The sequence below is a fragment of the Callorhinchus milii genome, unplaced genomic scaffold, assembly GCF_018977255.1.
Source record: "Callorhinchus milii isolate IMCB2004 unplaced genomic scaffold, IMCB_Cmil_1.0 Scaffold12, whole genome shotgun sequence".
In the NCBI taxonomy this organism is placed as follows: domain Eukaryota; kingdom Metazoa; phylum Chordata; class Chondrichthyes; order Chimaeriformes; family Callorhinchidae; genus Callorhinchus; species Callorhinchus milii.
This window is the reverse complement of record NW_024704753.1, coordinates 5,432,885-5,459,639: the sequence shown is the minus strand read 5'-3', so window position 1 is coordinate 5,459,639 and position 26,755 is coordinate 5,432,885. Positions and strand designations below refer to the sequence as shown.

General features: G+C 38.4%; 1 protein-coding gene across 3 annotated transcripts in view; it reads left to right on the top strand.

The window, feature by feature from the left end:
* tafa1 (TAFA chemokine like family member 1) overlaps positions 1–26,755 on the top strand; it is a 167,513-nt gene that overhangs the window by 413 nt on the left and 140,345 nt on the right. For 2 of the 3 annotated variants that reach the window (XM_042339637.1, XM_042339635.1), the window contains exon 2: positions 216–337. In XM_042339637.1, the coding sequence (XP_042195571.1) occupies positions 226–337 (112 nt within the window). In that variant the 5' untranslated portion in view covers positions 216–225. Of the gene's footprint in view, positions 1–11; positions 72–215; positions 338–26,755 lie in introns of those variants that run through there. The other variant, XM_042339636.1, reaches the window with a different exon arrangement.

Here is a 26,755-nt window from a genome sequence, read left to right as displayed (position 1 = left end):
TTTCTCAGCCGAGTGTTGGTGGATGTGGTCAGTCAGAGCGTTGGGAATCCTGTGGTGATATCCCTGATCAGGTTTGTCATTCCTTTAAAAGGGAGTATTTTAGATAATAGCTGTTGCAGTTCTTTCTCTCTCTCTCTCTCTCTCTCTCTCTCTGTCTCTCTATCTGAGAGCTGAAGGCACACTGTGAGTTTATTTAATACTTTCTGCTTTTGCAGAGAAAACGCGATGGTATCTACAATGTCCGCGTTCCTCTATCTGTGGATAACGGTCTGCGCTTTGGGGATCTGTCAGGGATCTCTGCACCCGACCATCGAGCAATTTTACCTTCACAGACCAGGTAAGGGGACTTTATGGAGTGTTTTACAGATACACAGCACAAGGGACAGGGGTTCAAGCCCCGGGTCCGTGAGAGGAGTTAACAGAGACTGGAGGGACTCGATTTGCTTGGAATTGGCTGAAGTCTCTCTCTCTCTCTCTCTATGTATATATATATATATACATATACACACACTGTAGTAGTCTGACCTGATCTACAGTGAATGCAGATGTAAAGTTTGCCATTTCAGTGGTACTCTCTGGTCTAAATGATGATGTGTGTGGTTTTGCAGTGAATGTGAGAGGTATCTCTAATGTTGGCGTTGGGGCTAAATGTCAGGGATCCCACAGCACCGGATGTGGGGTAAATACCCCCAAATCGCCGCGATAGTTTTAATGGGAGAGAGAGAGAGAGGGAGAGGGAGGGGGGGAGGGAGGGGGGGGGGGTGGGGGTGGGATTGGGAGAGAGAGGATGCGAGTGAAATGCGTGAGATTAGAGAAGGCGCTGATAGTGTTGGTGATAAAAGGGGAGAGAGAAGCAGAAGAGAGGAAGAAACGAGGAAGGAAAGAGAAAGGAAGAGAGAGGCGAGGAATCAGGGGGCGAGAGAGAGATTGTTGTGATGCTTTTCTGGACGGCTCTGATGAGCACATCTTTGCACAAAAAAAATTACATAGAGGAGCGTTTGCAATGGGTCGTTAACTGAGCCCCATGAGCGCTCCATACACCCTGTTCCAGGCAAAAGCCTCTGCCACTGGGATTCTCTGGTACACACAGTCCCTCTCCCTCTGCATCAAACAAAACAAAACAAAAAAATGACCAACATTGATGGCATTTAAAATAAATCCCCAATGCAACTCCCTCCCTCTTCAGAACAACCCCCCAGAAGAAGAAGAAGAAGAAAGCAGTATCCCCCAGCGATGGATAAGTAGGCAATAGCGAATCCACAGCCCATTATAGCCCCCCACACTCCCCCACCCCCCACACTCCCTACCCCCACGACCTCATAAACAAGTTTCTTTTTTTTCACCCCCTCCTCCTCCTCCCAAATGCTGGAATGCAACGTAAGCCAAAATCATACGTGTCTTTTTTTATTCACTTTACATTTTAAAAGAAATCTGCACCGCATTTGCGAGGCGTTATATCTGAACCACAGTATAGTAAACCAAATGCATGAATACCCCCCAATGAACTATTGAGAGCGAAGGAACCTATAAATGATGCTGTTCCTCGTGTTCTTAGCATCACTGGTGGAAGAGCCCTATCGCTTGTGCACTTGAAACAAAAAAAAAGGGGTTGTAATTTGCCCATTAAACGGTGCGTGTGATAGACTATTGATCTCTCGATTGACATCAATGATTGACTTCTCTCTCAAGGTTGGATTGGTTTGTATTGACAGGACCACAGAGACAAGTCAAGACCAACAACGCCTTAAAAACCAAATCAGCAATAACAACAACAACAACAACAAAATGGTATTTGGGCCATTTATTGCATTAAAAGATCTTAATCTCCAGCAACTGTTAACTGGAATGCAAACTGAAACCCCAGGTAGCGACCCATTGCATCTAAAAAGTTTGTCTGATGGCGCATTGGACACAAGAAGAGGGTTAACACTTGAGCAGAAGAGCATCTAAAATAGGTTTTAGAATCCATTACGGTGCAGAAAGCAAAAGGTCGGGAAGGGATTAAGTTCTCTGGACTTGTTGTAAAACAAGTGGTTCTTTGGGTTAGATCTTCCCGGAAAATGACACGGATTTGGGTGAAAGAGGCTGATGTGATCAGGGAAAAAAAAATAGCGGATTGAATATTTCTAGTCACGAGTATTGATGGAGCAATACATCTCATTGCACCTTCAGCAATACAGTCTGTTAATGTGCATCTCCTTCCACCTCCATCCGAAGGCATTTATCTTATGTTACCCCCACCCTCTGCAGATTAAAGGGCCGTTAAGTACAGTGGTGCAGATCGTGAGCCTTGAAACCACGTTACAAACCCATACGTTTACATGAACAACAACACTAACATCGGGTTAGACATCTCTCGTTACACGAGATGAACCGGTTGGTTATCCGGACGCAGTGATGTACAGCACAGTGCTGGTCGGGGGGTGCGAGGCTCCCATTCCAGTGGAACGCCCTCCTCTTATTCACTGAGAAACCGAGAGGAGATTAATCATTGCTCCCGAACTGTCAGGGGATATTAAGAATGAGAACTGGAAAACTTGGGCTGAAATCTTCCAGCATTCACTAAAAAATATCCTTCCCTCCTGCTGGTAACCCAGGGCTGCAGGGGTTGGGAAGGTAGGTGGGGGCTGACTGGAGGGGGGGTTGGGCATTTTAAACAATTTACCTGAAATAACCCATGTCTCACTGATGTACAGATCTCTCTACTGACTGCCTGACAGTGAAAATCATAGTTACTTTTGGCAATGTTATGAAAACCATTCTTTGTGAATCAATAGCCTATATATAGTCTGCTCCGCAGGATTTTCTTTTATATAAAATTACATTAAGAATAGCTGGCAATAAGTTATTCTGCTTTTTTTATGATGCTATGAAAGCTCCAGCTTGAACACAAGAACAATTCCAGGATTGAATTATAGTCATAAGCTCACTGTCTTGGTTATGTAGTTCAAAGGGCAATACGACTTATAGTGACCTGGGCCCTGGAGGTATTTAGGCTTGAACAGCATTCAACACTGTACCAGTCACTCTTAGTCAACTTCAGCAGTTAAGTGAGCAGGTTGCAGTTCTGTGGTTCCACCTGTCTACAGTGTGGTCTGGTTCCCTCCTCAGTGTGCGATGTAGCGTTCGGTACAATCCTTGGTCAATAAACAATGATATTCTGGGCCTGATCCAGAGAACAGGCTGGGCTGGTGCGAAAATGCCTAAAGCACTTTGCAAAAGCAAAAAAAAATTCAAGAGTTTCCTCTGCTCTTAACAGGAATGAGTTTAAGTTGAAACAACATTGAAATATCAATTATAACGCATATTGATATGCTAAGATCCAAAATGTCAATTGTTGTTTTATGGATGTGGATTAATACATCATGGACAGAATTTTTCAAGGCGATATTTTATAAAGTCAAACTTGTTATCAGTCCTAGCCTTGGATTGTTCACTCTTATATTTTTCAGGAAAACAAATACTCCTCCTCCCCTCCTTAGAACACAAGTGCTACCTGGATATATCGTACAGTATGCTATAGTTGTTTTGCAAGGGCATAGCACATTGATAACATTGAGATGACATTGATAAAGCACTGAGGCTTCACTGTCACACTTTAGATCTTAATATTACTTACTAAATGTGCTTTTGTCTTGTCCGGCCTATATATCTTTTCCCATATATAATTTATACTGGCCTTGTTATTTCCCAGTGATCAACTGTTGATTACTTCCTCCATATATTGGCATTGACTGCAACATGATCATTAAAGCTTCAGAGTGGATTTCATCATGAGTTGTCAACACATACCACACACTGGTAATCAGCAGCCACACTGCGAACAACCGTCACTCAGAAATGGGTAAAATCCAAACAGAATGACAGAAATTCACGGTATATTCCAAAAAATAACAGCTGTTATAACAGAGTGATTTCAAATGCCAGCTTATATCAAAGTTTAGGTGTCAATTATAACTACCCCAAGTTTTGTTTATGTAGTACATGATGTCACGTGAAAAATAGATCAGAATAATGCATATAATGCCTCTCAGGCCTCTATTATTCTCCTTAACATTCACTGGGTATTTCATCAATGACTTAATGGAATGATGGAACAGGCTCGAGGGACTGAATGACCTACTCCTGTTCCTGTGTTCCTATAACATAAGTATTAGCCAGCTAGCACTCTTTAAAAAGACCTGTTGATTAGGGGCAGGATCAGTGGGTCACAGCAACAGTTTAACAGCGCAGGATTTATAACAAATTAAACATTTCAATACTTGTGTGTTATAAGTGAGAAAAATTATAGTTTTGTTTTTCTTTAAAACTTAACGAAAATCAATTGTAATGCCAGGTGGAGGGAATTCAACTTTTTAGTTGCATTTCTTTTTATTATTACAATTTTCAATTGTTTTTCTTAATCTGCAATTTGCCTTAAAGATTAAACATCTGGTACAAGTTATTTATGGCAGTGGGTGATGTGCAGTAAAAGCCTGAATGACTTGAATGAATTCAGCATATTGAGAGCAGTGCCACATGAATTGTCAGTCTGTCACTGCTGATTTGTGTTTACATATGTACAATCTACTCATTTGTATCAGGAACATTTCCATGTGCTTTATGTTGAAGGAGGAACCTCTGGCTCGAAATTCCTCCTGGTCTTAGACTGTAAGACCACTTTTGTTTAAAATTTAAGATTGCATAGATATTGTGTTTATCTCTTAAATTTCAGACTTTTCACGTCGGGAGGATGTCCCAAGGCACTGGACAGTCAGGATTTGGACCCAAGCAGGGATCCACAAGAATTAAAACTGAATTCAAGCATTTACTGCAATTCTGAACGATCATACATTTTAATTCCAAATAGTCTCAGACCAGGTGAAATTTTGGGCCTCTTGAGTGCTGTTCAAATCATCCCTCTGTCCCTTATTTCACCATAAAATATGCTGGAAAATGTATTGATATCTTATTCAGTGTCCAGAAGCCACAGACATCTTCCCGATGTAAAAGGCACTATATAAATACGTGTTGTTGTTGTTCATGACCTTTATGATTGAAATTCCAGTTTGATTAGATTATCAGAAAAGTTCTTATAGATATTAGATATATCATGAGCATCAGTGCAATATCCCCACACGTCAGGGTGATTAGACAGTTGTGCTCAGCATTTGGCTTTACTTCAACAAGTTGAAGAAATGAACACCATTAATGTAGCTTTAATGCATTTTTTAAATCATCTCTTAAAAATAGCCCTGGATACATTCGAATGTCAGGAAAAATTATACCTTATAAGGATCTTTTGTACTTGACCCATTACACTGGGCATCATTTGGAATCGTACATGATTCCAATATCCCTTCTTCCATCATACTGCATCTTGCTGCTCAATGCGGCACGCACACAATTTGTTACGGATCAAATGAAACCATTTGTCACAGATTATTGTGCGCAAAACGCCTTTGATACTGTGACCAGTCAGTGGAAACCTGAGCAATGTTAGGGCTCTATCTCTATAGCATTATCTTCTCTTGTGTCCTTACTTTGGGAAGGAAAGGTGACAAAGATGGGCTGTTTGTTTACAGCTTTAATATAATTGACATCTCTCTAAAGGCTTGTATTACTTGATAATCTAGACATTAAGGTTTGTTAAAATGTTAAATGTAGACGCGCTTTGATTATAAATTAAGAAATCATGGAGGAAATCTTAATGAACCAGCAATTAATGAATCTTATCTCAGTTGATTTGTTTAAATAAATAAAAAAGTAAATTCATGAAACACATCCAGTAAAAGGCACAATATAAATTTTTGCCAATGTGTTTATCGCATTCCTTCTTCTTACAGAGAACTCTATTTTCAAGATATACATCAAAATAATCAGTGAGTTGATATCCTTATCTAATTCATGACGGCTCTGTTCACTTCTGCTGCAATGGTAGGTGTGATTGTGCTTGTTGGAAAGTGGACCAGGCTGCAAATAAGGTACAAATACACAGCATATATTCAGAACAAAATATATCCTGATTTGAAATTCTGTTCATTGAAAAGACGACTCTTTTGCATTGTATCAGCAGAATCTATTGAATGCGCGCATTTAATTAATGATGAGTTGTGGAAGGTAACACATTTAGCACAATTGAATAGCTTCAGCAGTAAAATTGGTGAGTTTATATTGGCTTTGTGTGTAATTACTTGGTAGGGGATTCTTTTGCATAGCAATGCTGAAGGCAGTTGTGCTTAAACTGTGGCTGGATGTGTAGCTGTATGGTTTCTTGTGAGAGGATTGACAATAATTGCTTGTGGCTTTTTTTTTCCTTCTGCAATAATGGCAGTTTTATTTTTTGTGCCATTATTGCAGACAATGTGCAATTTACTTATTTTGGGTTTTGTTGCCAGCTGAGAATTTAACACACGCACAAATCACTATGCTGTGCTGAAGAGTCTTGAATTCTAGCTACTGAGAATGCACAGAAACAGAGTTTCTGTTGGTTTCTTGTCCTCCAAAGAGACAACACATTACTGTAAGAGTGCTGGCCTGCAAGCTTATCAGTAGCTGAGTGGGAAGAAGCCCATCACCCAAAATCTAAACCTTCAAGTTCAATTGATGAGCCAGGCAGACAAATTCCCTGGAGCATTGAGGATCTGCCTGGCTTAAGTATGGTTTGCCAAATCCACCAAAGGGAGTTAGCTCATCTCCCTTCTCCACTCACTAGGGTGTCACTATAGAGGCAACTTCACCTCAGAGTGAGACAGCTTACCTCTCCCTCTTACCCCCTCCCTGACGACAGTAACAAGTCGTCATCTGACAGATAACAGATGAAGATTTGAGTTCTCATACAATGGATGGCTGGTTTCAGGAACCCTCGAGCAGTATGGTGAGCATCACAACTGCACAGAAAATGCATTGCCATCTTGCAGAGCACAACCAGGATACGCACAATAAACAGTGGCTTTATCAGTTCCTGGAATCAGCAGAAGTGGTAAGGTGTGAGATGTAACAATTACTTAAAAGCTGAGATGCAACAGCCAAGACCTGAAGTGAGCTTAGGATCAGCAAATAGAGGCTATCTCTCACAAATGCTTTGGAAGTAAGAGTGCATGTGGTCACTGAATTACTGTTTAGCTTTTATTTGGTTCCCTCACCTGCTCCCCAACGCTGATAACTAATTCTTGTTTCTCAGGAGAATACTATGCTTTCCCCAAAGGACATTTTCATGAGCAATCTTGATCCTTGTCTCCACCACCTACATATGGAAATTTCCCTCCAGACATAGGACAATTTCCATGTGTGGGTGGCATATGTGAAACTATGTTTTGGATAGGTTTCTGCATGTACCATGCACAGGAATAAACAAAATAAGTTGCTCCTTGGTCAACCCATTGTTTGACTAGATTTGAGTTGCTGCAACTAAATCAATTCAATCAAAAAGCAGAAGCTTTTTGTGTTATAGATTATAAATTATGAAATGTTGTTTTGGGGCTTCATTACATTCTACAGCCCACTCTTGTAACTTGAGTATTGGGTAAAAATTGCAATCACCATTTCATTAATAATAATAATAATAATCCTTGCATTTGATATAGCGCTCTTCACGTCGGGAAGACGTCCCAAAGCACTTCACAGAACACACTGTAAAGTGAATTGACTGTATATTTGTGGGCGAACGCGGCAGCCAATTGCGCACAGCAATGTCCCACAAACAGTCATGGATTGAAAATGACCAATTTATTAATTGTTTTTGGTTTTGGAGGGATTATTATTACATCCCGCCATTATTATTGGAGGGATGTTCAGAAGTGCTTCACAGGATTTGCTATGAAATGGAGTGACTGTGTATTTGTAGGCAAATGCAACAACACATTTGCGTACAGCAATGTCCCTCCCACAAACATCCATGAAACAAATGACCATTTTTTATTTGAAGGATTCCCTTGTCCCTTCTTTTTTCAAATAGTGCCAAATAAATTACTGTCATCAATCCAAAACAATGCATTTTGGGGATCCTGGTGTAAAGATCTTTCTGTTTCAATCCTGTTCATTTGGTTCAGTGACTCCCACTTCTGAGTCAGAAAATTATAGCTTCATGTACCACATTAGAACTTTGAATTCCTAGTCTTGGCTGACACTCTAATTTAATACTGGGGGTGTGCTGTGTTGGTGTGTCCTTGAGGTGAGATGTTAAACCACCAACCTCCTGACTCCCTGTTGAGATGGGAGTTAAAGATCCCAAGGCACTATTCAAAAAGAGTAGTTTCTCCCTTTGTCCTGTTCAACAATCAAATTGGTCATTCACATTATGGCTGTTTGTGAATCATTGTTGTGTGCAAATTGGCTGGCCTGTTCACCTATGAAATAGGCACTCCATTTTACACTAAATCTTATGAAGTGCTATGAGACTTCCTCCAGACCTGAAGATGCTATATGAAATGCAAGTATTATTATTAGTAGTATTATTATTATGTGCACTTCTTTTATTTGCAGTGCCCTTACAATAAGATCATGCAATATGATACTCAAGTTCTGTTGAATTAAGTAAAAAAAACGTGCGAATGTTAAATGTAAAGCAGCTAATGAAAGAAATGACAACACTTCTTTGATGGTGGTGCAAGTACTCAAAGCCATTAGCAATTGATTTGTCCACTTTTTACGACAAATTTGTACACGTCTGTGGAAAAAAAATCAATAAAGAGTTTCACTGGGAAAATCTAACAGAAAGTTTAGACCACTAAATACTAAACACAATGATTTCCCCACAGACATACAAATTTTTCAATTTAACATAAGCCGTATGTGTGACTCAAAGGCAACTCCAGAAACTAAATGTCCGTGATTTTTTAAAAAAAGCATCATAATGTAACACTATTATTTTTAATAAGCTCTGCTATTGTGAAATTGTATGAACCTATGTTCAAGATTTCTTGAGGCAACATATTTCTGAGAGTTGGAAATCAATACACTGATCAAGAATATTTTTCCCTTGGAATTTAGTTCAAAATATAGCCTCTTCAACAGTCTTGTCTCTTTGACATGTGCTATGCTATCGGGTTTATTCTACACTCTACTGACAGAATGTGCTTAAAGCTCTGTCTTGCCAAACACAAATAAGGAGAGGCATTACTATTTTTGGCATATAATTCCTTTTGCCAGCAGTTGTATTTAAAATTTAAATTTTACCCCCCCTCCAAAGGTGTAGTAAAGATGCATTGTTGTCGTCTGTTTGGTTCAGGTGCAGGTTGTAACAGCATCCAGCTTTCCTTAGCATTTATTATGTATTCCTGTTGATAGTGGAAGATTTGACATTTTCCTAAATTAATTTCACTCAAAAGCAGCTTAAAAATATGTTTTTTTAAATATTGTTATTTTTAACCGACATAAACATGATCTGTACATTATAAAGTCTGATAATATTTTTAGAATATAAATGGGGGGAATATCACATTTAAATGTTTGAAGTGTCACAATTACCAATGTTGTAATTATATTTAATTGTAAAGTTTGAATGGCTGGTAATTAGGCTGACACAAGAAACAAAGACTGTATTTGTAGCATCCACCTCCCTCTAGTTTACAAAGCTTTCGCAGCAAACACTTGTGTTTGTCAAATAGACATCTTTCAGCGATTTAAAAAAAAACATGTTTATTCAATCTTAAACTCCACGTATAATAATTTGATGCTTTTTTATTGCCAACATGAGACACAACTATAGTTTAGAAAACTGTTGTTTTTAGAATTACGAGCAGCGTCAGCACGCAATAAAATGTTTGAAGCGCAAAGCAATGGTTCTGTGACTTCTGGTTAGGATTTAGGAATGTCCTTGGTATTTCATACAGAAAGTGATTTGAAACAAAGCTCATTGTTAACATGAAATGGTATAGTTCAAAATCAATCTACAAAGGAAAAATTAAATGGAGGCAGGCAGCAATAATGAGAGATATTCAGAATACTGATCTGAATGGATCAATTGAGCAGAAAGTGATATAATTCTTATTCTTACCCCCATTTAACAAATGTCGAGTTTGACTCTCTGAGTTGATTAATGTCTGACTCAGTGAATGGTTTGAAACCACAATTTGTATTCTGTTTTTTTTATCTCATCCCAAATTAAACAGATCCTTTTTATTTTGTAGCTTCCCTCTTAGATGTAAATTGACTAAATGCTGAGGCGCATTTGAGATTGTTGTGTCAACCTCAAACCCAGCTTCTATTTTTAGAAATTTCAATTTTTATGCTGAACAGTTTCCGCAAGTCTCTTTCAAACAATATGCACGATTAAGATCAGTTTCCTCAGGTAAAGATGAAAGCTTCACCTGAAAACAGAAAGACAATCCAAAATAAAAATCATTCCCTGACCCTTCTATAATGCAGCATTTAGCATGTCTTGTAGTTAAAAAACAGTTAGCAGTAAAAGATGTAAACTGTTTGTAAAGTTCAATTCCTGCTAATGGAAAGGTACCCTATTGTGCAAGAAAATGCTTAACATAAATTATGATCTAATTAACATTTGCATAATGATATAGACTTCCTACAGCTCGAACTGCTAATTAGCAAATGACAAATGAGTAAGCATTAATATTTCATTAAGATCTACAGAAATATAAGAAGATATTAAAATGAAAAAATATGTAAACATTAACAACCCACCTTCAAACATATATTAGGAACAACTATTTGGTGTATCTTGGATGGTTATACACCTCCTGCATTTTTATCTCTTCTCTACTACTAATTGCCATACTATTTTCTCCATATAATCATTCTGCTGAATTGTTGAAGTCCAACAATTAATCAAACAGATCAGCTCAAACACTGCACTATTCCCAGAAGGCAAACTGTTTTTAAAACTAATACTACAATGTAAACCAGCTATAATTCAGGTTGCATCGGATTTTATTGATTATTTGGTTACATTAAAACAAAGGAAACCCATATAGCAGCAGAACCAATCCGATTTTATCTAAAATTAAAATACTGAGATCCTTGGAGGCAACACATATATTCAAGACCCCTGGCATTCTGTTCCAACTGCCTCTTCTAATGTGTATTTCAACATTGTTAGCTGCACAATAAACAAACTGCATCATTTGCTTATAATCCAATTATTCAATGACATAAAACGCACCAAAGCAAGCTTTGAGAGAGAGGGATTTGTTACTTCATTTAGAATCAAGTATTCCTTCGAGTCTCAGAACATTTTCTTCTTTACATTTCTGGCACATCATGTAGAAAGTGACTGAGGTACAAAAAATGCTTAAAGCATGATCTAATTTGTTGTGTAGGGAATAAGACATAAAAGGATCTGCAATATCATATACCCTATTTGCATGTGGGCACATTGATAGTAACACATATTTGTGAAGAAGGCCAATAAGTACGTCTCAAGTGTTATTTGTTTCAAAATTGCAAACCTCAGAATTTTTGTCTATGCTCTCTGTAATTTTTCGAGGGATGCGGAATGTCAAAATCTGTTATGTTCAATTACAATTTTGCTGAAGTAACAGCACCAAAATATTAGCTCCATATGACTGCAGATCTTCAGCAATTATGATAATTCTGTGATCCTACTATTCCTTTTGGGTAATGTTGACATATTTATTTTCTAAGCAATTGATAAATGGATTGAACAACTAACTTTCTTCATAATATTAATAAGTACAGAAGCGGATAAATGTAAGCAATATCATGTACATATCAGGCCCATTTACATAAAACAAAAAAAGAAATAGCATATAGTAGGATATGAAGTATATTTAACCAGAGGAATGAAACATTGGCCATTAATCTTAAACGTGTGCAGACTTATGCCTCAGATACCAATCAATCAGAAGCGAGGGCATGGGAATTCACTAGCTATACATATAAAGCTGATAACAGCTAAACTAGCTGTTAGAAATCCTGAACAATTCATGAGAGATAGACTGTCTGTGATAGTGACAATCAATGATAGCAACAGACAAAAAATGGATTGGAACAAGATATCCCTATTCATTATACAAGGGTAACAATGGCAAAAAGCATCAGGAACAGAGCAATAGAGTACTGAACATCAGTTCCACCACACTACAAGGACCTTGACAAATGACACCTCACTTAGTTTTGTCAGAAGTCTGTTTTTCCATATTTATTTTGGGACCAGTGGGACCAAGTCTTTTTCTTTTCTGAAAGAAAGACATCAGCAATGTAAAAAGCACAGACACAAAATAACTAAAGCACATTGGAAAAGACGGTGAAAACTAAAATTTTGCAAGTCACAATGGATAATAAACATCAATTTGCCTTTAGTGTTTAGAAGCATGTGTTCGCAACTTTGAATATTGTTTGACCTTGCATTGCAAATAACAGAAAGTTAACATGTTAAATAGACTTAAAGTAAATGTGCTAGGAAGAACCCACCTCTCATTAAGAACAACAACTTATATTTACATATCGTCCTTTCCCCCTGGAGCGCCTAACAATGGTGGAGCCCTACTCCGAGCCGGGGGAGGGAGGAGGTGACTGTGAGCACAGTGGCAGAGGAAGGACTTCAGGTCTTTAAGCAGAACTTATTTACTTACCCTCAATTTTTAAGTGTAATAAAATCATTGGATAATAATACTGTTGGATAATGATAAGTAATATTTGCATCAATATGAAGTCAGGTACTGTTATAATCCACAAATTTCCATGGCTGCGAAAATAGCATTATCACTGGAACCTTTCACACAAGTTTAATTCTACTTAAAATGGTTAAAGGTAACAGTTATTTATACTTTCCACTCAATCCATGTTGTTTATTAATTCATGTTTGAAAACATAATTATGCCTTGTGGGAACCTAAGAATTCCTTATTCTGCACACCAATATTATATGACTCTGACTGACAAAGCACATATTTCCCAAGGTAACAATTAAAACCTTGGGTCTATTGTAACTACAGTGATAGTGGCTTGTTTAGGTTGTCATCCCTCTATTTAAATGTAGATTATTTGCCCAGTACTATTGTATGAGTTCATACATAAAAACTAGACATATCACGCAAAGACCTCTGATTATACAGTAAACAATTCAAGGCAATGTATTTTCATAGGCTTAAGTCATGCAACTAATAAGATGCAGGGCAAAATGTAATGAACTGACATGAGTACTGTTGCAGAATTACAAAATCCCTTATCAGCAAGAAGCCTCTGAGATAATCATCTCCTAACCTAAGCAGTGGTAACCAATTTTCAGACAGCATTGGTCATATGAATCAAAGGAGAGTACCAATAATCCTCAACACTGCTGAAATCATAAAACGTTCAGAACATTTGCAGATGTGTCATAAAAGCTGGTTTGCCTCTTCTCTAATGTCATTTTCACATCATCAGGTGCATTGCATTGGGAGGTCAGTAACTATGTGGCACGACAATAATCAAAAACAACGGGCTGCCGAGAGTCCAGTGAATTTCACACTGGAATAGAAGACAAGAAAGAGCAATCTCAACAATGAGGGGAAAACAACACGCTTTAATGAGCTGCTACTTCAGCTTAGAACATTATCCGAGCAGCCATCGCTCATTTGTTTCTCTCCTATTATTAAGTTCACTCGGCGTTGTGCAATAGTTGCTTTTCATGCACAATCAGAGCAACTGGACTGAATTTGTCTGACTGCACTTATAAGATCATAAAGGTTTTATTTTCAAAGATTCTTGACTGGGAACTAACTGCTTGTTTTTGGCACCTCTTTCTGTTCACACTATTTATAAATGATTCAGATTAAAATACTTGTGAATATTATATTTACTCATGACACCAAACCATGCCAGCCAGGCAATTGAAACCGCTTTCAGAGAAGCGGGTGAATGAGTGGCAAATGGAGTTTAATGTTTTAAATTGAAGAGAAATGTGCAAAATAAAAGAAGAGAAGGAAAGAGATTTGGGTAAGATCATGATTTAGTCATTGAAGGATTCCAGTCAATGTCAAGCTGTTGTCAAGAGGCTGAGGCGAATACCAAGATACAACTTGAGGGAATTTAAGGGGATGAATTACAAGTAAAGAGGAATAATTCTAACTTTGTATAGATGGCTGGTGAGATCAGATTTGGAATATTGCGTACAGTGTTGGCACCCTATGTTCAAGGTGACATCTGTGTGTTGAGGAGGGATTGGATAACTAAATGGATGATTCTGGCCATGATGCTGTATGTTATGAGGAAAGTTTAGAAGCACTGCACATGTTTTTACTGGAGAGAAGAAAAGGTTGACGGCAGAAATTTATTCAGGTTTCTAAAATGCTGAGAGGCAATAGATGATGGAAATATAAACAGGCTATTTGACTGGAAGTGCAGACAAGGTTAAAATCAATCGAGCAAGCCTCAAGCAACACTAGAGATTAGAAGAATGTTTTCCTCACAGGGTAGAGTGATGTATCACACAGGCTCCATCCAAAAAAGAGCTGATGCTGTACTGATAAACTCCTTCAAAAGGGAGACATTAATATAATAATTTTCCCCTCTCCCCAGCCATTGTTGACATTCACTGACTGCTGGTGCCTTTGGAAACATGTCTCTCCCCCTCCCATTACACCAGTTAAGGCAGGAGAGAAGAGGAAAAATATAAAGTATTGGTATTACATTAGGTTGTGTTTATGCTCAAACAATTTGGATACACTGAGCTATTCTTTGTACCTTTAGATGTATTAGGAATCTATTGTGTGCTTTGACTCGCTCCTCTCTATCCATCTTTAAATCCCACTTTAAAATTTACCTCTTCGACCACACCTACCTTGACATCCCTCTCTCCCCCGCTCAGCATCCAACGTTACCCTGTGAAGCTCTCTGGGACTCTGCACTGCGTGAGGGGCATTATATAAATCCAATTTGTTGTTGTTGAGAAAGCTGCACAACTTTAATCAGAGGATTAAATGTGAAGTTGGAATATTGGAAAATGTGAGTTTACCTGCTGAACTCTTCTCTTTTAAATACTGAAATTATTTTTTCCTTTGTATCGGATAGTCAGTACAGATCAAATGTAACATCTTTGGCAACTTGCTTGATGAAGAACCCTAAGGCAAATTAAACAAATAAATTATATAGTTATAAGGTAACATGCTGCTGATTTCCAGAAGACTTAACTTATTTTGCTATTGTACTTCATTCTGTCACTGCATGAATTTATGTTCCCACCTCCGTTTTTGGTTTGCTTAGCTGCACCATGGTAGTTTCTGGCATAAATTTAGACATATTTAGACACCACCATTTTTCATCTTTCATGAGCGCGGAGTTGCATACCTAAGTAACATCCAATACTGATGTACTCAGCATGATTTAATTTATTCCAGGGTTGTAAAATATGAAGAAATGAATTCTAAGGTTTTAGTATGGATCTTTCGAGCTGTGTACAAATGTCTCAGTAGCAACTGATTACAGTGCCATAAAACATCCACTTGATTGTCTGTGATGGGAGAGTTACAGTATGGTGTGCTGCTGTAGTCAAATGGAATGCATAAACACACGGTACAGAACTCAATACCCTGCTGTGGCTTGCATGCAATCCTAAAATTCAATTTGCTTTCCGCAGTGCTCAGTGTTCCATTGTGGAATGTATTGAATTTTAAAATATTGTGCAGCGAGTGAAATCAAAATTGGCATAATAATAATAATAATAATAATAACAATAATTTGGGTGAAAGGAAAATAAATTGTCAGAAGCAATGGAGATCATTACATACAATTTGCTTTCTAATTACTTTTAAACTTGGTGTGAATATTTGAGTTTTGTGAACAATGACTTCACATTGATCACCTACAGGTGTGCTTTACTATGTTGTCACCCAGTGGGCTATACGCAATGCAACACTTAGTGCACCACATTATTGAAAACTTTAGATGAAGGGTCAAAGTCCATGCTTCAAAACATGGACTTCTATCTCCCGATAGAAACAAGTGGAAGTTCTGTGCTAGTTTGTACGTTTGCCTACAAAATACAGTCACTGCTCTTTACAATAAATCCTCTTCGACCATACCTACGGTGACATCCCTCTCCCCCACCCACCCCCCTCTTTGAGATATCCTCCAGACTTGAAAGGCATGATATCAAATGCAAGGATAATAATTATTATTATTTTAACAGGAGGTGAATTAGATCATCTTTAGGTGAGACCAACATTGAGATTTAAAAACCAAAAGATTGTGGGAGCATAGAAAAACTGAGCTGTGGAGTTTGATATATAGTCTTCAGGATTGATAAAGAAAGAGAATGGTGCATTGTGTTGGTTTCTGAGATTATGATGCATGAAGGAGGAAGGAAGAAGAATCAAAAGTCAGTTTAAATTCTGACTTTGATATGGTTTTTCCCATATTTACCTTCCTTTCCTGCAGCTCAGCCTTGGTTGGGCAGTGGATCAGTCTAATGATGCAAGTGCTCACTCACTAAGCTACCAAGGACGTGACTGGTATTTACAGTGTGGAACAAGTGGTCATTTGTTGGCAAGAACATACCTTAGATTGCCTCATCTTCTTCTCTAAAATCCCAGTTTGAAAAACAGATTTGGTGACAAGAATACGATTATTGTTAGGTGGGGAAACGGAGCCATAACTCAGAAACTCAAACAAAAGCAAAATGTTACCTGGATCTCATAAAGAGAAAAGGCAAATACGGAGTTAGTGTGATCCATCATTGTGACTGTGTCCATCCTGGGTGTCCATCACAAAGTAATCGATGATTCATTCAGTTACAGAAGCCTGAAATATCATCTCGTATAAAGGGTCCTAGACTTGCCTGTCACAATGCACACTTAACATCACCACTGCTCAGCAAAAACTGGCACAGAGAATATGCTGACTGCCAAGTATCAAAGACACAAAGCTAGGTACAAATCTGCAAGATAGTTTACTGTGAAACACTTTGAGACGTCTCCAGAATATCAGGAGATAGTGTTAATATATTGTTTCCCTTTAAACTTATATTACCTGAAAGATACACCAAGAAACATACATTTTCTGTACAGAAGAGGGCCATTTGACCTCTCATATTTGTGCATGTGACCTACTAAGGCATTGTTGAGGGCCATTAAGTCTAAATGCATTTTAAATTCTACATTGGACAAGGCACATGTATATAACAGCGAGTTAGACTGGAGACTGACGGATGATGATGTGAGTGTGGGAGGCAAGTTTGTTTGATTGATAAGGGAAGAGACTTTTTTTATCATTTTGGATAATAATAATAATAATCCTTGCAATTGATATCGCGCCTTACCATGCCTTTGAGATGTCTCAAATCGTTTCACTGAATGCACTGTAAAGTGAATTGACTGAATATTTTGGGCAATAGAAAATGGTGGGTTCTGAAGGCTCTGTTGGGCAAAGTGGAAGTGAAAGAGTTCGTCCAGCTTGTTGGAGGAAGAAGGAGTCTGAGGCTGACCTGGTTGCTTGTTGTGGAGGACACCTGCAGGTCACTCATCTGAGAATATTATTCTACCAGTGGCAGTCAAATGACCACTGATCTCACATGGTCTGACTTCATTTCAGGCACCAGTTATGGACAATGCTGGAGTGAGTCAATGTACCTCCTGCATCACAGAGGTTACTGATGCACAGCACAGCTAAGGCCACTCAATACATTCATCAAAGCTGAAACCAACAGCGGCAGACACAGAAACAACATCTCTTGCATGATGTAGATGGAGTTCCACAAGTGCGGAGAATAATTAATTGAATAGGTGTGGCCACTCACCTACCCATAAGACTCCCATGGCATAACTCAGTAGAATGGGATTCTATAGCGTGACCAAAAAGTCGTGATAACTCTCCTATTATCTAAAAAAAAAAATTCTTTAAGACTTATTAGACACAAGAACATAAGAAATGCTAGATGGGAAAAGACCAAGGTACATCTAGTTCGCATTCTACCTTCCTGGCGGTCGCATGCACATATGTCCCAAATTACCTATGTACTATATCCCATAATGTTATTTCCTAAAAGAAGCCTATCTAATCTGTGCTTGAAAGATACATTCATACATTGTAATGGTATCAACGTTTTGGACACCATGTGTATACAGTTACAACTTATTCAGATTGTATTTTCATTGCTACTTCCCAGGTGCTGGGAGTCCAACTTCACACCACCAAATAGTCTTGTTCGTTAGCACTAAAAACATAAGAACATAAGAATTTGCTTGGCGAAAGAAGACCAAGGTCCATCTAATTCACCTTCCACCATCCTGGCAGTCGCTTGACGTTTTGTGTCCCAAACTAATTTTCAAATCCATCTCTTTTTACCAAAATACCTTGAAGGAGTCTCAAGACCATTTAGTCAGAAGGTTACCTTCTGCAAGCTTCATTACGATGCTCCATTGCAGTCTCCGTAAGAACTCGTTGTACCTGCTGGGAAATATGCACTTTCCTACATCGGGAGGACCCCACGTGCACACCAAAATAGCATACTCCACATCTGGATTTCCAAGTCTCCAAGGCAGAGCAAAATTCCACCCTCCACATCTGGATTCCTGTTCTTGGGTGAATTCAAATGCTTAGTAGACTCATTAAGGTAATTGGTTTGTGTGACTATTGCTTCATTCCTGACTGCCTAAACACAGTCACATTTAGCCCACTCCCTCTCCCAGCACAGAGCTTTGGGTGGTAATTCCAGGCTGTATAGATTCTTGTACACACGAGTAAGCGGTATGCTTCACTCTGGTTTTAAAGCTCTCCAAGAAAATAAGCCACTCACTACCTGTAATTGCCTTTGCAATATAATGTTATTGTGTTTGCATATTAAAAACAACTAGGATGTAATCTGGGTGAAGAATGCTGTATCGATAGTACTCAGAAATAACTGTGTTCCCAATAGGATGATAAAATGCAATGTGTTAAATTAACCTCCTTTACAGGAGGTAATTAATTATCTTTCAAAAGCCATGTGAAGCACAGACTGGATATTGTAGGTAGACATCTGAATTATTGTTACCACTTTTAGAAATGTTGTATTTTTGTTTCTACATGAATATATCTCTAAATATCAATAGCCTAATTAAGAATCAGAGTTCCATTTGCAGTTATAATTTGTTATCTGTCTGTTTTGTGAGTATTGTAATTAGGCGGCAATAAATCAGCATCATATTTTCTTTAGCAGGGAAGAAATGGTAAATTATTCAATTTTTTTTACTCTTATTTTCTCTTCTTCATCAATTTACTACGTCATATCTCTTCTGAATGTGTTCATCTTTTGTTTCTTTCTACTGGGAAATGGCTGTATGAGCAGTGATCATGATCTTGTCTCTCAACTTAGTTACTGTCATTAATGTCTGTCCCCACTCTCAGGAACTCCATCGCTCCATAACACCTATCTTTTTGGCTTTTGCTTTTCTGCCCCCGCGCCCACCCCCAGCCAATTAGACACAGCAGTGTCCCTCAAACAGTCATGGATTGGAGTGACCAATTTATTATTCTTTTCTTGAGGGATTATTATCAGGTGTGTGGAGTAAGGAAACTTGCCCAAGGTTTCGCCCTGCCGGGAATCAAACCCAGGTGTTTCTTACCCAAAACACTCCACTACAGCAGATACCATTGGACAGCCATGTGAGCGAAACACCTGGCTAATGTTCTTCTCCCCAAAACTGAGCATACTGAGGCCAAATGTACAATACAATACAAAATTGCATTTGCGTAGTGCCTTTCAAGTTGGGAGGACATCCCAAAGGGCTGGACAGTCAGGAATTTGGACCCGAGCTGGGGGTCGGGATCTAGGATGGTGGAGGGCAGGGAGGGTAGGAGGGTGATCGAAGGAGCAGTTGAAGAGGAGGTTTTTGAGGCCCACCTTGAAGGAGGCAAGGGAGGGAGCGAGGGAAAGGGAATGTGGAATTTGGAAAGGGTGGGGGCAGAAAGACTAAAGGCCGATGGTAGGCGGGCTGGGCATGGCAAATGTAGCACCCCTACTGAACTCAGAAAGCACAGTGTAATCTAATATGGCTCAGCTATTGTGGAGTAAATTATAATATAACCAATCACTGAGTGTTATATTTTTCTGTTTGTTCAAGGTCTTTTTCTTAGTTGATTTCAAAAGGGAGGAGAAAGCACATCTGCTTAAACCAGTGCTTCGCCCAGATGTTTTGTTGTATTCTCTTATTTTTCTTGTTATTTTTCATCATTTATTGAAACACAATCTGCATAATTAGAGAAAAATTTGCTGGTCAGACAGGGTATATAGATTGTTAGTGCCAACAAGGTCAGTAATAATAACGCTGACAAATGGAGCATTTTTCCACAGTGTTGTCAATGCACTAGTTGCTCAAAGGCTCAATGTGTCATACATCAATTGCAATACATAGTTTGCCACTCCTGACAATATACTTCAATCTCAGTTTCATAAGAACTGTTCCTGCTACAGTGGTGTGGCATTTCCATTTCTCACGCTCTTTGTCCTTGTATTTTCACTGAGCAAGATTGCAAAATAAGTGTCAAAATTCTGCTAAATCTAAGAGCATTTTGGAATGTGCAGTCATACCCATTTGCAGTAGGTGTAATACTGACCAAGCTCGATTTGACCAGAACCATTAACAGCCATCAGAAATGTGATATCTTTATCACGCCTGCCTGGCTTGGGTTCCACCCTGGTTTGGGATTTGATCATGGAGCAGTATGTTAGTGTGGCACTGTGACATAGCTTAGTGCCTCTGATTCCTTGCACACAAGTTATGTTTCGTAATCTAGGTCTGGCAGAACGAGTCCGCTCACACCTGTAATTAACCCTTTTTTCTAACGTTAAAAATGGAAAGAGGCTCGTACGGACGAGCTCGGGAGTTTTTTCAACCTAGATTGTAAAGTTAGGAAAGTTTGCTTTGTACCTGTTGCAGTCACACACGGTTTGGTATGAAGCAATGTGCAATGCGAGTCTACCCTCTCAAGGTAATCTCAGATCCAAATTCCAGACTCCCACTGGTTCGGCTGAAGTGGTATCGTGCATTTTGAGACACTGGACAATCGACACTGCTTTGCAGAAGTGCAATATGTGCAGTGTAACTGGCCTGTGGTTGACATCTGAACTTGGTGGAACACTCCAAGCTGTGCAGTTATTTATTGAAGCCAGTAATAGAGTAAATTCAATGGAGAATTTCTATTAGGTTTTGCATTTGCTTGTGGGGCACAAAGCATTTATGATAATAGATTAAATTACAGACCAAACAAAGAGGATCAAAACCCCCAAATCCTGGTGCAAAATATATTGTGCAACTGAAATATACAGTATTATCTCTATTGAAAATACTTTTTTGCACTTGAACAAATGGGTACAGTTGTGATGTCTATAGAAATAAGGTGAACTCATTGTATTTCATAACTTGTATTTAATAGGAAAACATACTGAGAAAATTATGGGTGTGATATTTAACATTTGCAGTTATTTCTAATCGCTTTGTTTTCACAAACATTTGCCATACTCTTCCATAGATCTTTACAATAGATCTTTACAATATCCAATTTAAAATGAAATTTCAACATATTTATAATTTCCACAATAGATAAACAATCATTTTCCCTTATTTAATTTTGAATTTTGACAAGCTTTTCATTAGTCTTTACTCAAGTTAAATTGTGTTACTGTGTACATTTTGTATTCTTTTAATGGAGTAATACACATCCACGACATTACTGTTCTGTGTATAAGTTTGTTGCAGCTAAGTATTGCTTTTTCTGCATGATTACTTTCACGTATTTGGGTTTGACTGGCTGATTGGAATCATCAATCTATATTAAAGACCTGTGCTATCCATTAGAGCATCCTTTCTGTAAGGGCTGTGAAAACTATTCTCCCTTGTAGGTAGGGCAAGCATCTCTCATTCTGACATTACCATCCAAATTATTTTTGTAATTTGTGTTTTGCTTTGAAAATTTTGAATTGTTAGTCTTTTCATCTCCATTAGTCTCTACGCGGGATTGAACAAAGCATCTCGAGGGTGGCATAAACATATATTTTCTCTTGCTCATCTCACTGGCCTTCCGAAGATATGCAGTTTTACATTTGTACGGGCATTGATTGCAAAATTTGATCCAATTGTTAGAACAAGTCAAGAGTCAGCAAAACATGTGTCATAAAAGCATTTGACCAAATGCAATGTCGGAGCAGAAGCTTTTAACCAGCACTCATGCAGATTGCGATTGTAAGGTATGCAATACAGAGCATGGTTGACACACTATCTTCTAACGTTTCTCTGTATTTGAAGGCTGTTGAAAGGCAGCGGGTGCATTAAGAAACAGGCTTGTAATTCACAGAGTTAAATCTATATTATATTAAATCCATAATGTAAAAAGAGTTCAGATCTAACATAAGTGGCAACATAATTATCTGATTTTATATTTTAAAGACTTGCAGTCTTAGTCACCAAGGTCTAAAGGTAAATAAATCCTCTGAAATTCAACCTGACAATAAAAGGTCATTTGTTAAGTGTCACTTCACCATGGACTGATTTAGATCCTGAAGTTCAGGAACTAATTAATACTTATAACATCAGTTTTGGGAAGACCTTAGGGGAGAAATTCCACCTGGGTTTAGATTTAATCCTTAATTATTGCATTCTGATATAGCTTCTTATCACACTGTCAAAATGTCTCAAAACTCTTCACAGGATTTGTTGCAAAGGGTAATGAATGTGTATTTGTAGGCAAACACAGCATCCAATTTTCTCTATGTATATAGAATTTGAAAATTGTTGAATTCAGAATAAATTTTGAATTTACAGAAAACCAACTTCAAAATTAAGGCTGTATTTAAGAATTTGGCAAATTCCGCATTTCCTGGAACAGAGTAAATCTAGACCCAGATGGAATTTTCTACCCCTGTGTTCTTAAGACTCATGCATCTCATTGCACAGATTAACTCGTCTTCACATCAGTGCAGTTTATGATCTGTAAGTGTAGCTTTACAACACAAGACTAATTTAAGAGCACACGTATGTCTACAGTGGAGTCCAGTTATTTAAGACTGAATCCTACTCCACATTTTCATTCCATTAGGGTTTGTTTATAGCTCACTAAAGGAACAAATTCTCACAAATTGTGCAACCTCCTGCCCCCAAAACCATGTTTATTTCTCAGTAGTACTAGGTATAAAGTAATTCTCTAGGAGAAGAGCAGTATAACACTCAATCTGCTTATGTTGGCTTAGTGTTTTTTCTTTGAATAATGCAGTTGACATTAATGATATGAAATTGAGATACCAGCAGTGTCTAACTATAACTAAAACTCTTCAGCAATGAACCATGTATTTTTTCTAAACCGTAGGAGAGAGCTGGCTTTTACTTTAACTTTTTTTCATGATAATTGCAGATATCCTATGAGATTGACTCCATGACTCGCACTGATCCAAAACTTTTTCGGCTTATCTTTAATCCTAGAAAAGATCTTCGCACCCAGTCTCCAATTTTCTAAGTAGTTAAGCAGTGAGTTGGTCCAAATTACAATGAAGTAAGGGAGGTATGAAGTTTAAACATCTGCCATGATCCAATGAACTAATGATGGAACAGGCCTGATAGGCTGAATCATCTCCATCTGTTTCTATATTCATACTGTATGAGTTGGGTGGAGTTAAACAATCCAGTGTCACACGCCAAGCTTTTCTTGAAGTTTTACTCTAAAATTACCGAGAAATCAGTAAATAAGTTTAGCAGATCAACAAACCCTGAGATTAGGCCCTTTTAGTCTTTACCTTGCACCTCTTATGAATTTATACAGAATCTGCTTGAACTTTAATTATTGTGTGTTCAGTAGCGCATTTAGATTCCGATAATGGATTTTCACTGCAACTTCCTTCACCAGCTGCCAGTTAAAATTGGTTGATGTGCATTACAATTATTTTTTGTAGAAAAAACCGTCAGTGCTCAATCCTGTTGAAGCACGAGATTTTAAATTGCACATATGGGTTTGTATGACATCCCTTGAAAGTGTTATTAATGCAAACTACTGGAAAATGAACTAAATACTGTGCAAAGAAATTCTATTAATTTGCAATTGGTCAGATCTCTCTCCTTTCCTGTGAGGTATATTGAACATTAGCACTGCTCGTGTATTTGGGTTGAAAGGTGAACTATACAATAAATATGCATTACTGCACCAGTTGTATTCAGGCCTGACTTGCTAAGATTTTATCATGGGTCTGTACGCATTTCAAACTCTTTCAGGTGGTCTGTGAAATTTAATTGCACTTATATGTCAGACCGAATTTGTACACAAACTGGTGTAAATGGACTTTGGTAACTTCACACAGCCTGGACTGAAGCTGTCTTGATTGCTTTCACATTAATGTCCTTTTTATTGTAAGGGGTCATTTCCACAGATGCACGGTGAAAGAAATGGCAGAATTGCCCTGTCTGTGGCTGTTGAGACTATTTGAATAGTAATCATGGGAGCTAATTCCTATGTTTGCCGCCAAGCACGATCCACTGCCTTTTTAGTTTAGCACCAGAGCTAAGTTAATACATCCAATAGACCAGTACATATAATCATGCAAATTAAACCACTTACAAACCAGAAATTAGTGATGTGATGCTCGGGGATGAGCCTGAACTCTTGCCAGTAGTTATTTTTAGGAAAATAGCACAGAGACCCTGCAAGCACAGAAACCGTGTATTCTGAAACACGTGCATCATATTTTAATGGAATTAAAAGACTGAGGTTATTATTATTGGATTGAATGACCTCATAAAAGTAACAAGTGGGCATCAAAGCCTTCTGTCTAGAAAGGGGCCATAACCATGTGGCACATAACACCCCATGTGTTAAAACAGAAAGTAGGGATAAATGGGTCCTTCTCAGATTGGCGGGATGTGACTAGTGGAATGCCACAAGGTGCTTGGATCTCAATTATTTACAGTCTATATCAATGATTTAGATAAGGAAATAGAACTAACATATCTAAATTCGCAGACAATACAAAGCTAGGTGGGAGAGTAAGCTGTGAGGATGACACAAGAAGAATGCAAAGGGAAATAAACAGGCTAGATAGTGGGCAAGAAGGTGGCAGGTGGAGTATAATGTGGGGAAGTGTGAAGTTATTCACCGAGGTTGTAAAAATAGGAAAGTGGATTATTTTCTAGAGGGGGAGAGACAAGGTGGTGTTAGTGTTCAGAGGGATTTGGGTGTCCTTATAGTGCAATCGCAGAAAGTTAGTGTGCAGGTACAACAAGCAACTAGGAAGGCTAATGCCATGTTGGCATTTGTTGCAAAAGGGTTAGAGTACAAGAGTAGGGAAGTCTTGCTGCAGTTGCATAAGGCCTTGGTGAGACCGCACCTGGAATATTGTGTGCAGTTTTGGTCTCCTTATTTAAGAAAGGGTATACTCGCCTTAGAGGGGATGCAGCGTAGATTAACTAGCTTGGTATCTGGGATGAGTGGATTGACCTATGAGGATAAATTGAGTAAACTAGGTCTATATTCTCCAGAATATAAAAGAATTAGAGGTGATGCAGAGTCCTGTAGCTCAGTGGTTAGAGCACTCGCTTTGCAAGTGAGAGACCTGAGTTCAATTCCAGGCAGAGGACGAAACCTTGGGCAAGTTTCCTTACTCCACACAGAGCCTAATAATAATCCCTCCAAAACCAAAAACAATAATAAATTGGTCATTTTTAATCTACGACTGTTTGTGGGACATTGCTGTGCGCAATTGGCTGCCGCGTTCGCCCACAAATATACAGTCAATTCACTTCACAGTGTGTTCTATGATGCGCTTTGGGACATCCTCCCGACGTGAAAAGCGCTATATCAAATGCAAGGATTATTATTATTATCTTATAGAAACGTATAAGATTCTTAAGGGTCTTGACAGGCTAGATGCCGTGAGACTGTTTCCCCTGGTTGGAGAATCTAAAACTAGGGTTTATATTCTCAAGATTAAGGGTCAGTCTTTTCGAATTGAGTTGAAGAAACATTTCTTCACTCAGAGGGTAGTGAATTTGTGGAATTCTCTACCCCAAAAGGCTGTGGATTCTCAGTGCTTGAACATATTCAAGACTGAGTTGATAGACTTCTAAAGGATAGAGGGATTAAGGGATATGGGGATAGGGCTAGTAAATGGAATTAGGTTAGAAGATCAGCCATGATCTTATTAAATGGCAGGGCAGGCTCGAGGGGCCGAATGGCCTACTCCTGCTCCTACATCTTATGGTCTTATATCAACTCATCTTTTTGATGTGTAAAAGAGTTTAATTCTTCCTATCAACTGAGCAAGGCAGAGGTCTTCAAGAAGGAAAAAGTGGATTTCATAATAATAATCCTTGCATTTGATGTAGCGCCTGATCGTATTGTCAAAATGTCTCAAAGCGCTCCACAGGATATGTTGTAAAGTGATGTGACCGGGTATATTTTTTGAGAACAAGGTATTGTGTTCCTCTGAGATTTCTGACTCCATCCTCATTCAATTCCCCCCTGTATGAAAGCCTCATATTGGATGAAGCAAACCACTCCACTCCTTGGAAGATACAATGGTGCAGGAGAATCCACTGTAAAAGCAATGCAATAGAGTTGATACCCATATTAGTCATTGGAACCAGATATCAGGCAATCCAGATGACAAAAGAATTGTTCTGTTTCTGTCAAGGCCAAACAATTCTGGAGAAATAGTTTCAGGCAGACAATAATGCAGCCACGCTCCTTCATGTTCTCACACATAAAACTGCACGAGGGAGGAATTCTCATTAAGTTAGGCAGACAGTTTTAGTTTCAATGACGTATTTATGTAGTTCAGTCGTGCCTTGAAGGAAGGGATATGTGCAAAAAAAAAATTCTCTTAATGGTCAGACTGCCTAACGAAATTATTGAATTAACGT